At 35.8% G+C, this 12,306-nt stretch overlaps 2 protein-coding genes across 2 annotated transcripts; both read right to left on the bottom strand.

The window, feature by feature from the left end:
- Nucleotides 1-323: 323 nt before the first annotated feature.
- On the bottom strand, nucleotides 324-2,105 carry LOC138886163 (uncharacterized). The gene is made up of 3 exons (XM_070167200.1): nucleotides 1,714-2,105; nucleotides 1,176-1,626; nucleotides 324-644 (listed from the first exon to the last, which is right to left on the bottom strand). Exons 1-3 carry the CDS (start codon nucleotides 2,103-2,105, stop codon nucleotides 324-326), a joined length of 1,164 nt encoding a protein of 387 aa, XP_070023301.1.
- A 2,555-nt stretch (nucleotides 2,106-4,660) lies between these two features.
- LOC104221586 (uncharacterized) lies at nucleotides 4,661-6,907 on the bottom strand. Its single transcript, XM_009772661.1, has 2 exons — nucleotides 6,806-6,907; nucleotides 4,661-5,789 (listed from the first exon to the last, which is right to left on the bottom strand). Exons 1-2 carry the CDS (start codon nucleotides 6,839-6,841, stop codon nucleotides 4,953-4,955), a joined length of 873 nt encoding a protein of 290 aa, XP_009770963.1. The 5' UTR covers nucleotides 6,842-6,907; the 3' UTR covers nucleotides 4,661-4,952.
- Nucleotides 6,908-12,306: the final 5,399 nt, after the last annotated feature.

Raw genomic sequence — 12,306 nt, forward strand, 5'->3', positions numbered from 1 at the left:
CCCTATACGATGTGTGACATCCTCATCGATCTCTCCGGTCCCCTGAATAACTGACCCAAGGTACTTGAAACTACCCCTCTTAGGGATGACTTGCGAGTCGAGCCTCACTTCCACTCCTGCTTCCGTCGGCTCGACCCCAAATTTGCACTCGAGGTATTCCGTCTTCGTCCTGCTCAGCCTAAAACCTTTAGACTCAAGGGCATGTCTCCAAACCTCTAGCCTCTCGTTGACTCCGCGTCGTGTCTCGTCAATTAGGACTATGTCATTCGCAAATAGCATGCACCATGGCACCTCTCCTTGAATATGCTGCGTTATGGCATCTATCACCAGGGAAAATAGGAAAGGGCTGAACGCAGACCCTTGGTGAACCCTATAACAACCGGAAAATGGTCGAAGTCGCCTCCTACTGTCCTAACTCGAGTCTTATATCCATCATACATGTCTCTAATCGCCCTAATGTAGTCAATTGGGACCCCTTTAACCTCTAGGCATCTCCATAGGACCTCCCTAGGAACCCTGTCGTACGCTTTCTCTAGATCGATAAACACCATGTGGAGATCCTTCTTCTTATCCCTGTATTGTTCCATCATCCTCCTAATAAGGTGGATAGCTTCTGTGGTAGATCGCCCCGGCATTAACTCGAACTGGTTATCTGAAATAGACACCGTCCTTCGCACTCTCATTTCTACCACTCTCTCCCAGACTTTCATGGTGTGACTCAGTAATTTGATACCCCTATAGTTGTTACAACTCTGCACATCACCTTTGTTCTTATACAGCGGAACCATCGTACTCCACCTCCACTCTTCAGGCATTTTATTAGTCTTGAATATAACATTAAATAACCCAGTAAGCCATTCCAAGCCTGCTCTACCCACACACTTCCAAAGTTCAACCAGAATTTTGTTTGGCCCGGTAGCTCTGCCCCTCCTCATCTTACGCATTGCCTGCATGACCTCGTCGACCTCAATATACCTACAATAACTTAATTCATGGGGGTTGTTGGCATTCCTCAATTCACCTAGCACAATATCCTGATCCCCTTCTTCATTTAGAAGTTTATGAAAGTAGGTTTGCCATCTCCTCTTAATCTGGTCATCCCCCATCAAAACTTTGCCGTCATCATCTTTTATGCACCTCACTTGGTCCAGATCTCGAGCCGTCCTCTCTCTCACCTTAGCGAGTTGGAATAACTTCTTCTCCCCTCCTTTGTTCCCTAGTTCCTCATACAGACGAGCAAAAGCTGTTGTCTTAGCCTCCATTACTGCCATCTTCGCCTCCTTCCTAGCTACCTTATATCTCTCACTGTTCGCTCTCTTCTCCTCCTCTCCAGAGCTCCCTACGAACCGTAGGTACGCTGCCTTCTTCGCTTCCACTTTATCTTGGACAACTGCATTCCACCACCAGTCTCCTTTGTGGCGACTGGTGCGTCCTAAAGATATCCCAAACACCTCTCTCGCCGCCTTCTTTATACAATCAGCCGTCGTCGACCACATAGTGTTTGTGTCCCCACTACTTCTCCAAGCTCCCATTGCTGATAATCTTCCTTCCAACTCCTGAGCTTTATCCTTAGTCAAAGCACCCCACCTATTCCTCGGACAGCCTCGTACTGACCTCTTCTTCCTCCTTATCTTAATACCAATGTCCATCACCAAAAGCCTATGTTGCGTTGCTAGGGTCTCACCTGGGATAACTTTGCAATCCTCGCACAACCTTCTGTCGCATCTCCTGAGGAGGAGATAGTCAATCTGAGTCTTCGCCATCGAACTTTTGTAAGTAACCAAATGTTCATCCCGCTTCGGAAAACTTGAGTTCGCAATCACTAGATCGAATGCCTTGGCAAAGTCCAACAACGAAGTGCCCCCTCCGTTTCGCTCCCCGACACCAAAGTCGCCATGCACCTCAGTATAACCAACTGCAGACGACCCAATATGACCATTGAAATCTCCTCCTATGAATAACCTCTCCGAAGGCGGAATACTACGAACGATGTCATCCAACCCCTCCGAAAAACGCCTTTTAATCTCCTCATCCAAGCCTACTTGTGGCGCGTATGCGCTAACGACATTTAAAGTACACTCACCCACCACCAATTTAATAGTCATTAGTCTATCATTTACTCGTCTGACCTCTACCACCGACTCTCTAAGATGGTTATCTACCAGGATACTCACTCCATTCTTACCCCTCAGGACTCCAGAGTACCATAACTTATACCCCTCCACGTTTTTCGCCCTCGATCCAACCCACCTAGTCTCCTGGACACACGCTATATTAATCTTCCTCTTCTAAAGTATCTTCACCAACTCAATAGACTTACTCGTTAGCGAACCTATGTTCCATGACCCGATTCTCAACCTATAGGCTCCCTTGCCCCCTCTACCTCCCCTACCTCCCGTCCCACACCCTGACCCCGGCCCCACTCTCTGCCCTACCCGAGTACATGGCCTTAATCTATCATCCCAGATTACAGCCACTAAGACTACGACAAATCTCAAGAAGACTCACTAGTGCACAACGAACAACGAATCCAACTAGAAGGAAACAAGTGACTACAAGTACACTAGTCGAATGATTGAACTATTGTGAACCAAAGTAACTTCAATTTAGCTAACACCAAAAGGGAAACAGTAGAACGGGAGGTACCAACTCCCGAGAACCAAACCTGTGTTAATTTGTTGTACTTGATGTAGTTGTACACTCGCGCACCGCTTCCCACCGCCCGTTGCGGACACTCGTCCTGGTTGCTCTCCTTTGCTAGTGCTTGTGCGCCCAACTTCTCTCCACAACTTCGAGAATTTCCCTGAAAACACAAAAATACCCCGACCCGAAAACCAAAAAATGGTTGTCACCACTACCACTGGTGTAGCCCTGATAGTAGTAGGGGAAATGTAGGGAAAAAGCAGAGAACTACACAAATATCTAATGAAATATATTGCCAGAACACTTGATAACTACTATAAATTAAGAAATAATGAGTATTATTATATAAATTAAACAAATCGAAATTATACTAGATGAAATAGAACCTTAAGTTGATTTAAAACAGTCAAATATGAATAAAAACTGAAACTTAATGAAAATTTCTTGAATGTAATTGTAAAAATAACCAAAACCCAGTTCAAATCAACCAAAAATCAAGTTGAATAAGATGGAATAAAGTTGAAGTGATTGAAAATCCGTCAATAATGAATAAAATCGAAACTTTAATAAGAAATTTCAAGAATCTAACAGTAAACAAACCTGTAAGTGACGGAGCAAAGCAAGGGAAAAATTGAAAATAAAGACAGAACGAAAAAGGACAACGACTTTAGCCAAATCAACGGATCGAAACTTTAAAAAGGCAGACTATGAAGAAGAAGAAGATTAATCTCTTCTAACAGAACTTTTCGTTTAGTCGCCGTGAAGTCACCACAGGCGGCGAGGATCAGGGCCGACTCAGTGAAATCGTCGTGGATTGAGAAACAGGTTTATAGTTGATGCTATATAAAGGGTGATTGAGAAACATTTGCCGTATGACTTATTCTTGAAAAGAAAACCCACTTTGTGAAAGTGTGAGTGTAATACAAAGCCAAGAGAGAAAATACAATTACAAGAAAAGTATTTCTTGTTCTTCTAATTTGAGTTGAGATTTTTGAGAAAAATTTCAACACAAGTTCTTTCGTTCAATTTGTTCGCGGGTTTCATTGATCAAAGAGTTGATAGCAAGGATCGGTCTCGGTGTAGATACGCATATAGAGTCTTCGCACTATCGAAAAAATTTTGAAACGAGACTCTCTTTACCAGGTACGTCTTAGATCCGATCTTTGGCATGTAAATAAATTTTAAACACGACAAGATCTGCCTAGGATTATTATTGTCTTCCCTGCGTGTTACGAACACCTATACGCAATCCTTCAAAGAGTGCATTTCAAGAAATGCTTTCAGTTTTGCGGAGTCGTGCTCAGTGTACCACTTGTTTAGCCTATATTTTGTATTGGAAATGTCCTTAGTTTGTCGATACATTCCGTGGCGTGAACTCTTTGCATTACACAGATTATACAAACTTTCTGATACTGCTATCATTCACTGAGAAATCACCAGGATGTTTTTCAGTCTTGCTGGTAGCTCAGTTGACAATTAACATTTGAGCCGATGGTCTATCAGAAACAACTTCTTCGCCTTCATAAATTAAAGGTATCTGCATTAGGGTGGCACACGGGTGGTCGGGTCGGAAATAGGCGGGTAGAAAACGATAAATGCAAAAACGGATAAATTATCCGACCCGAACCATATTTAATCAAAATAGAAAATAGGATCACTTTTGGGAGAATTCCTAATCTTTCGACGAACCCTCAATTTGAGTCTTTACAAATATAAAAGTTAAACTCATTAGTTATCCAATTTTAAGTGGATAATATGGTTTTTATCCATATTTGACCCATTTTTAAAAAGTTCATTACCCATCTTTTAGTGGATAATATGGATGAATAATTATTTTTTTATCCATTTTACCACCAGTAGGTTGCGTACATATTACTCTCCCCACTTATGGGATTCCACTGGGTCTGTTGTTGTCGTTGTACTTATGCATTCACATGTTCTCATCAGAATAAATCAAAGAGTATCTCTTGTGTTTATAATTCTGTCTTCTTTTAAGATAATCTGATGGAGGAGAAAGTAGGGAACCATGGTTTTGTTCTTTTTTCTTGGTGCAAATTCAACAATTACAAATTGTAAACACAAATTCCTTTCTATAGTCTCCCTGTCTCCAGCATGCTGGAAACTAAAATGTCAATATAGCACTTGTAATTGCCTCCAAGAACTACAAAGATTATACTAATGAATAGCTGAAGGTCTGACAAAGAAATTTAAACTACTCTTTCCTTCAACTATTTCATCAAGTTATAGCTATTTCAATTAAAATCAAATTTTATACAAAAATCAGAAACATAGGCATGCTTCAACTTGTTTCACTGCAACCTTTGTCTCTTGTCCAGGTGAACAAAACTGTTACAATTTTCACCTGCAGACACCAATCTGTGATATCCTAAATAAGGTGACAACATTTGAGATGATCCACAAGTCATCTCAAAGTAAGGCTGACTAGAATTTGCAGCATTATTCTGAGTGACAATACCAGCTTCACAACCTTTGATTGAAACTGGTGGAATATGTAATGGCTGAAACTGAGGCGGATTACGCCATCTAGGAAGCGGTCCGGCTACAAGTAATGTTTGCAAAAGTGGCCCTGATTCAAGAACAGCTTGAAGGAATTTCCCTTGTTGAGGCAATGTCTTTCCCTTAACAAGACTTTCAATAACCAACGAGGCCGGATCAAGATCAACTTTTGCCATTTCTTGAGGGACAACAGTGTATGAAACCGGAACGAGAGGCTGGTTTACAAATGGCATTGCATTTGAATCAGCCACATTGATGTTGGAAAGTTCAGGGGATGTAACAGCATCCAAAAAGGACTCGACGGGGGATGAATTCTGTGATTGGTAATTGTATGTTTCAGTGAGACTATTCGATTCAATAGTGCTTGAATTCGCCTTCGTAGCCTTAACTAGTGAGCAATCAACTTGGATTTGAGAAGGGGGATTGAGCAAATCAGCCTGATTGATTTTGTTGACTAGTTTCTGAAGTTGATCTCTTGCTTCATCTCTTTCTTGATAAGCCATCTTTATGAGTTGGATTAATTGCTTCACATATTCATTGTTCTTTCTCTTTTCTTCACTTGCTTCCATTTTCAGTTTTTCAAGTTCAAGACTAGTGTATAGAACCTTCTGTCTCATTTCTTCCATTGTCTGCAAAATTTATCAAAAGTTAAGTCAGAGAAAAGTACTCAAAATTTTAATTCCTTTTCAGAAACAAAGTGGAGGGGAGCCTTGGAGCAACCGTAAAATTGTCCACGTATAACCTATAGGGTTCGAGCCGTGGAAGCCTTTCATTAGGGTAGGTTGTCTATATCACACCCCTTGGGGTGCTGCCCTTCCACGGACCCCTACGTGAACACGAGATGCCTTGTACACCGGCTGCCCTTCTAGAAACAACGTTTTTAGCCATGTTAACACTCATGAAAGATCATAAATATCATGGATGTAATTTAATAGAATTTGATTAATCAGTAATTATTATTATTATATGAATAAGTTATTCAAAGTCAGGAGTAATAGTAAAACCATAGATAGGGCCAATGAGTTAGGTCGTGAATATATCAGTCAACTCCAAAACTTTAGAAAAGTGAATGTAAAACATGGTTCACCTTTGGATACTTTATAGTATTAAAGAAAATATGGTGCATTGGGCCCTGTAAAATTGAAATTTACTTGGACACTTATAAAATTCTACTACTACTTTTGAAAGTCCTTAACAGAAACATGTTCTAAACTAGGAGAAAATGGTATTGCACCACTTTTACCCAACAAAAAAAAACTTCAGTAAGCCACTATGCCAACAACAACAACTAAACTTTATTGCCAACAAGTTGGAGTCGGCTATATGAATTCTCACAGTCGCTATATTTAACTCAAACACCATTTACTTATATTCAGAACCTTCACTCACAGAAACAGAGAGAATTTAGGATTATTGCTGAAAATCTTTAGTGACACTATGAAGAGAAGTGTGAATTGAACACAAGAAAACTTATTGAGGAAAAGAAGTAAAGGAAGCATTAATAACAGGAGGAGGAAAAGAATTTAATAGAATAGAGTGAATCTAAACAATTAAGAAGGCTTTAAATTCTGAAGAAAAACTTGTGAAGAGGAAATGAACTGAGACATTAACCAAACAAGAGAGTAAAGAATGACTTAATTCCTACCTCTTGATAACTCCATAAAGAATCCATTTGGTCCATTTTCTCTCAGAGTCGCACACTTTTTGAACTTGGAAAGAAGAAGAGAAAACTACAGAAAGGAAGAGAGTTTGTACTATGTATTATATAGAAGGAAAGTAGAACCAAACAGGACAAAAGAAGGTGCGGTATAGACCAACCAATCCCCATCATGGAAAGGCAAAATTATTATGGAATCTTATTAAAGACCTTCCATAACATAATTTTTTTTTTAAAAAAAAAAACCTTCACATTTTCTTTCTTGTGGAAAATTGTATTTGTGTCTCTAGTCTCTAATCATATAGATATACTAAAAAAATTGAGTTAAGATATATGCTTGGATTGTGTAAAAAATATTTCCATAAATAACTTATTAGGTAATTTTTGTTAAATCTCCTAATAGATATTGATTATTAATATGGTAAAATAATAAGTAACCTACTAGCACACGTTAAAATTCACATATAGTAAAATAATCATTCACATTGTCAGTTGTATATACAGCCAAACCTATATAACAATCTTATTTGTTCTGATATTTTCGCCTGCTATAGTGAAGTGCTGTTATAGAGGATGTATATATATTACAGTCAGACCTCTTTATAACAACATCCTTATATAACAACACTTCATTATAAAAGCCAAGTTTTTTCGGGATCAATTTTTATGTTATGTTATAATATATGTTTTCTATAACAGCACTTTGTTATAATATCCAAAAATATTTGGAACCTGTTATAGAAAGGTTTGACTGTATAACATAGCACAAGAATCAGTTACGAGTAAAACTTGATTTTTATAGTGAAATACTGACTATTTAAATCTAATTTTAAAAAAAGCTTCACTTTTTCTTTCTTGTAGAAAATTGGTTCTCTCTCTTTTTCTTCTTTCTACACATATAGATATACTCATATAAGTACTCCTCTCTCTTTCATAAATAGTATAATAAATCATATAGTCAATGACTAAAATCCAGTTAGATTTTCCTTAAATATTCCATTGAGTTTGAAAATAGTTGCTCCTTTTTTCCTCTCAGTATGTGAATATAAAAGCAAGCTGTACTTTTACACGGTTTTGTTTGTTTAATAATTTTTAAGTTCCATAAATCAGATTATCCTGCTGGAAATAATACACAATTATAGTAAACCGAAAATTTAATCAATTTAATTTCGAGATTTATTTTGCGTTTCTCAATTCTGAAAGAACCTTTTTTCTATTTCTTTTCTTGGGTATGTCTCTGTTAATAATATGGTGGCTACAGCTTATCCAAGAATTAAAAAAAAATGATAAGTCGTGTTTTCTATTGGAGAAGAAAAATGAACTAACCAGCACCGTCTAATAAATGAAAATTCCAAAAAAGTTCCTAATAAAGGAATTATGCAAAACATGAAGTTATTGTACAAACGATTATATGTTATATACACAAACAGTGTAAATTAAAGTATTTTCATAATCTCTTATATTTTTTCTTGTGCCGAGGATCTGTCGAAAACAATATCTCTACCTTCTTAAAGCAAGAATAAAGTCTGCGTACACACTATTCTCCCCAGACCTCATTCGTGGGACTACACTAAGTTTGTTGCTATTGTTGTTGCATGTCATTTTAAAAATAATTTCAGGTAAATTTTGTAAAAATAGTAACTAATCTACTATTACCCATTAAACAATACTATTCTGTAATTATCTTTTTAACTTAAATACATTTTTTTAAAATTTAATACTATATAAAAGGTAAATGACTGTATTCGGTCTAATCATAGGCGTTAATTAAGCTCTTTCCTTGAGTCATATTTGGAAGGAAAGAATGGGATGGAATTTTGGTCTTTGTACTGTTGCTATTACCTCTTTTAGCTTCTCAATTTATTTGACTAAGGCAGGTATAAGGTTTTACTTATTTGCTACAATTAGTTAAACAAACAGTGTCCTGTATTAAAAGAATGTTCTGTATTAAGTCCCCGTTTATGGAAACACAAAGTAGTAATCTTTTTCCTTTCATTTGCTACATTCATTTATGTGTACGACTAGTCACTAATTTATAGTCTTAACATTTAGCGTAGTCACAGGGCGTTCGAGTTCTGGAAAAAAAAAAACCTTACTAAAACGAATATTTGGAATAGTGGATACTGAATACCGAATAATTAAATCAAAAAACAAAACAATAAGCTTGGCTATAACTAAGTATTCAATAAAGCGTGAAAAAAAAAATAACAACAACAATCAAATCAGTGAATTTTTATAAGTGGGGTTTGGGGAGGGGATATAAAAGGTAGACATCATTATTCCTATCCTGGAAAGATAGAAAGATTGTTTCTGGACCCTCGGCTAAAGAAAAAGTAAAAAAAAAAGTCACGGAAAAGTGCGAAAATGTGGACCTTAATATTTTACCAGTTAACCGTATAAGAGATATGCCGAAAGATATTTATTTACGCTCGAGTTTACACAAAGTCATATACATGTATACTTTATCGTTTAGCAATGATTAATTAATATGTATTTTACTTCAATTTACACTAGCCATAGTAAATCTTATTGATTTGATTCTATGTAAACAGCAGGAGTCTCTTTGGTTTTTACCTAGCATGCCTCTATTCACCTTAATTAAAAGTTCAATACGCAACCTTATTTTGTGTCAAGACCCATTATTTATTTAAAAGAAATTAAATATTTTGTGGAGTCTATTTTAGGTGCATAACTTGCCTTATCCTTTCATATCAACTCTACACGAGTGTATTACAGCTAGGTCACAAAAAAATAAACATAAAACATCAAACTTTACATCAACATAAGTTTACCCCTATCTCCATACAACTGGAACACGGTTTTAAGCTATGAGCATTAGAATTAAATAATTATTGAGATGACCATAAATTCTGTAAATCCCTCTAGAAGAACTTTACTTTTTGCAAAATTCATAGTTGACAGTGACTCTATTTCCTTTTTTATGTTGTCAAATCTTATACACTGGGGTACAACAATTTCATTCACGTCGTTCTAACTGACTTTCCAATGAGAGAAAATCATGAATACTAATAATAATAATATCACACTTTACTGCATGCAAAGATCGATCCTTTGGGGGTATTAGAGCTCTTAAATATTTTAATAGTGTGCCCAGAATGATCAATTGGGTTTATCGCATTACTAGTTGTTCCTAGAACAATATCATTATTGTACTCAACATAATTATTGTTTTAAACTTGGAGAAACTAATTTTAGTGATATTCCTTTTAAATAGAAGGCAAAATGACTTACATTCACAAGAAAAACTGTGATTTTGCAATGGCAGGTGACTTTTGCTAATAAATGAACTACGTTGCTCCAAAAGGCTACTGAATTGAAGTTGGAATAAGTCTGATGATATGCAACGTAAATATGGTATTGTGTATATCCATTTAAGACAGAAAATTGGACGTATATCTACCCTGATACGAAGATTTAGAATCAATAAGACTTTGCAATATAATTTATTATATATTAAATATTATATCCAATTAGGACAGATATATTTAGCCAGATACGAATTCATGATTTAGAATTAATAAATTTACTGTGAATATAAAACATTATATATAAATGTTTCATTATTAATCTTTTCGACCATAAATAATTACTGAAATCATTGAGTATAACCATCCAACTATCTCCATATGAGTTTGGTGAATAAAGAAGATGACTTTTTAACATTGTAATTTCTTTATTGCTTTTGAATTTATATTAAATTATTGTTTAATATTTTTAAAAATCTATTTATATATAATGTAATTTCTAAGTGTTGACCTTATTCATACGTATTAGTAATTGATCACTTGTCAAATTGATTGTAGTATTATCAACGTACTTGTGATTTATGAAATGAATTTTAAATTTTTTTTAACTGATGTAGATTAGTATATTAAAATTATCATCACAAGCAAGTCATCATACGGATATTCAATATTATTGCTTTGGTTTTGATTATATTTTATATTGATTAAATATTTTAATATGCATTTATTATTTTAATTAAAATTTAAAAAATTGAATTAAAGTCTTTCATAATAAATACTTAAAATTGTTTCTCTGTTTAAATAATCATATATGTAATGAACCTTGATACTTGTCCTCTTTCATAAATTAATACTCAAAAACAACGCACTTTTTTTTTAAAAAAAAAAATTGACCAAACACAATATATTTATCAACTAGTTAAAAAAAAAACACTTCTCAAAGTTACTATTTTTCGTGAAAATACTTCTCTAACTTCTCAATATAAGCAATTTTTGACATCTTGGCAAAATAGACTGATTTTATTCCCTAAGAAGAGGATGTATGTGAGGTTTATGAGAGAGGACGGGCTCATGAAAGTGGGTCAAGGAGAAACATATAGACTTGTAAGCCTATGGAAAAGGGTGTATATAACACCTTAGACAAATTATTCTCATACAAAAAATAGATAGAAAAGTTAAACTGATACAATCTTTAATAGTTTTTTTTTGTTATGCATATATAAGTACATCTTATTCTCACGTTGTCAAATACTAACAAACTGATACAATCTTTAATTACAGCCGCTGGATGTCAAAATGATTAAGATGTTTACTTTTACGTCCTAAGTAATGTCTTATATATTCTCCTAATTAATTAAATATCCAATCTTCAACGTTGTAGTTGCATGGTTGTATCGTTTAACGTGGCACACTAATATAACCTCGTTGGAGCTTCTAACATTTTCCATTGTTTTTGTAATTGTTTGATCTTTTTTGTTTTGTTATGTTTTGATACTTTTAGCTAAGACGCAGATTGCATTTTAAATGTTATATAAAAATGAGGCAGAATAGCCTGGAGACACTTGTACTTGTTCCGGTTTGTCATCCTGGTCTCTATACTGCATAAAGTTTCATCCAGACACTTCAACTTAATCAAAACAAGACTTTTAAACCCTTCTGACCGTTGACCGAACTTATGTGGCATTGGTATGGCTGAGGTGGATAAAATGAGTGATTTACACACACATTTGGTGCGTGAGCTGGTGATTTTTCTTTATTAAAAAATAAAAATTAATAAATAAATAAATAAAAAATATTAGCAGCGACTCCCCCTTCGTTCTGCCCCCCTCCTCTTCTTCTTCGCATCCCTCCCCCTTCGTTCTGCACCCCCCTCCTCTTCTTCTTCTTCTTCTTCAATCCCTTTCCCCTCCCTTCAGTCCCTTCCCCCTTCGTTCTGACCACCTCCCCCCCTCCCCCGCGCACGCGCGCCTCTTCTCCTCGTCTTCTTCTTTAGATCCCCTCCCCTCCCCTTTAACTTCATCTTTCTTCATCCCTTCTTTCATTAGATTTTCTCCTTGGTATGTATTTCTTCTTCCATCATGTCATCTTCCCATTCTCTATGACTCCTCCGTTTTTTTCGGTGGTTTTAGCTTTCAAATTTTTTTATAGTCCTTCCAAATTGGGGTAAAGGAATAAGTCAAAATTCAAAAGACATAATTCTCTGCTCATGTATTTTTCATGGAT

This window comes from Nicotiana sylvestris, chromosome 2 (genome assembly GCF_000393655.2).
Source record: "Nicotiana sylvestris chromosome 2, ASM39365v2, whole genome shotgun sequence".
In the NCBI taxonomy this organism is placed as follows: Eukaryota; Viridiplantae; Streptophyta; class Magnoliopsida; order Solanales; family Solanaceae; genus Nicotiana; species Nicotiana sylvestris.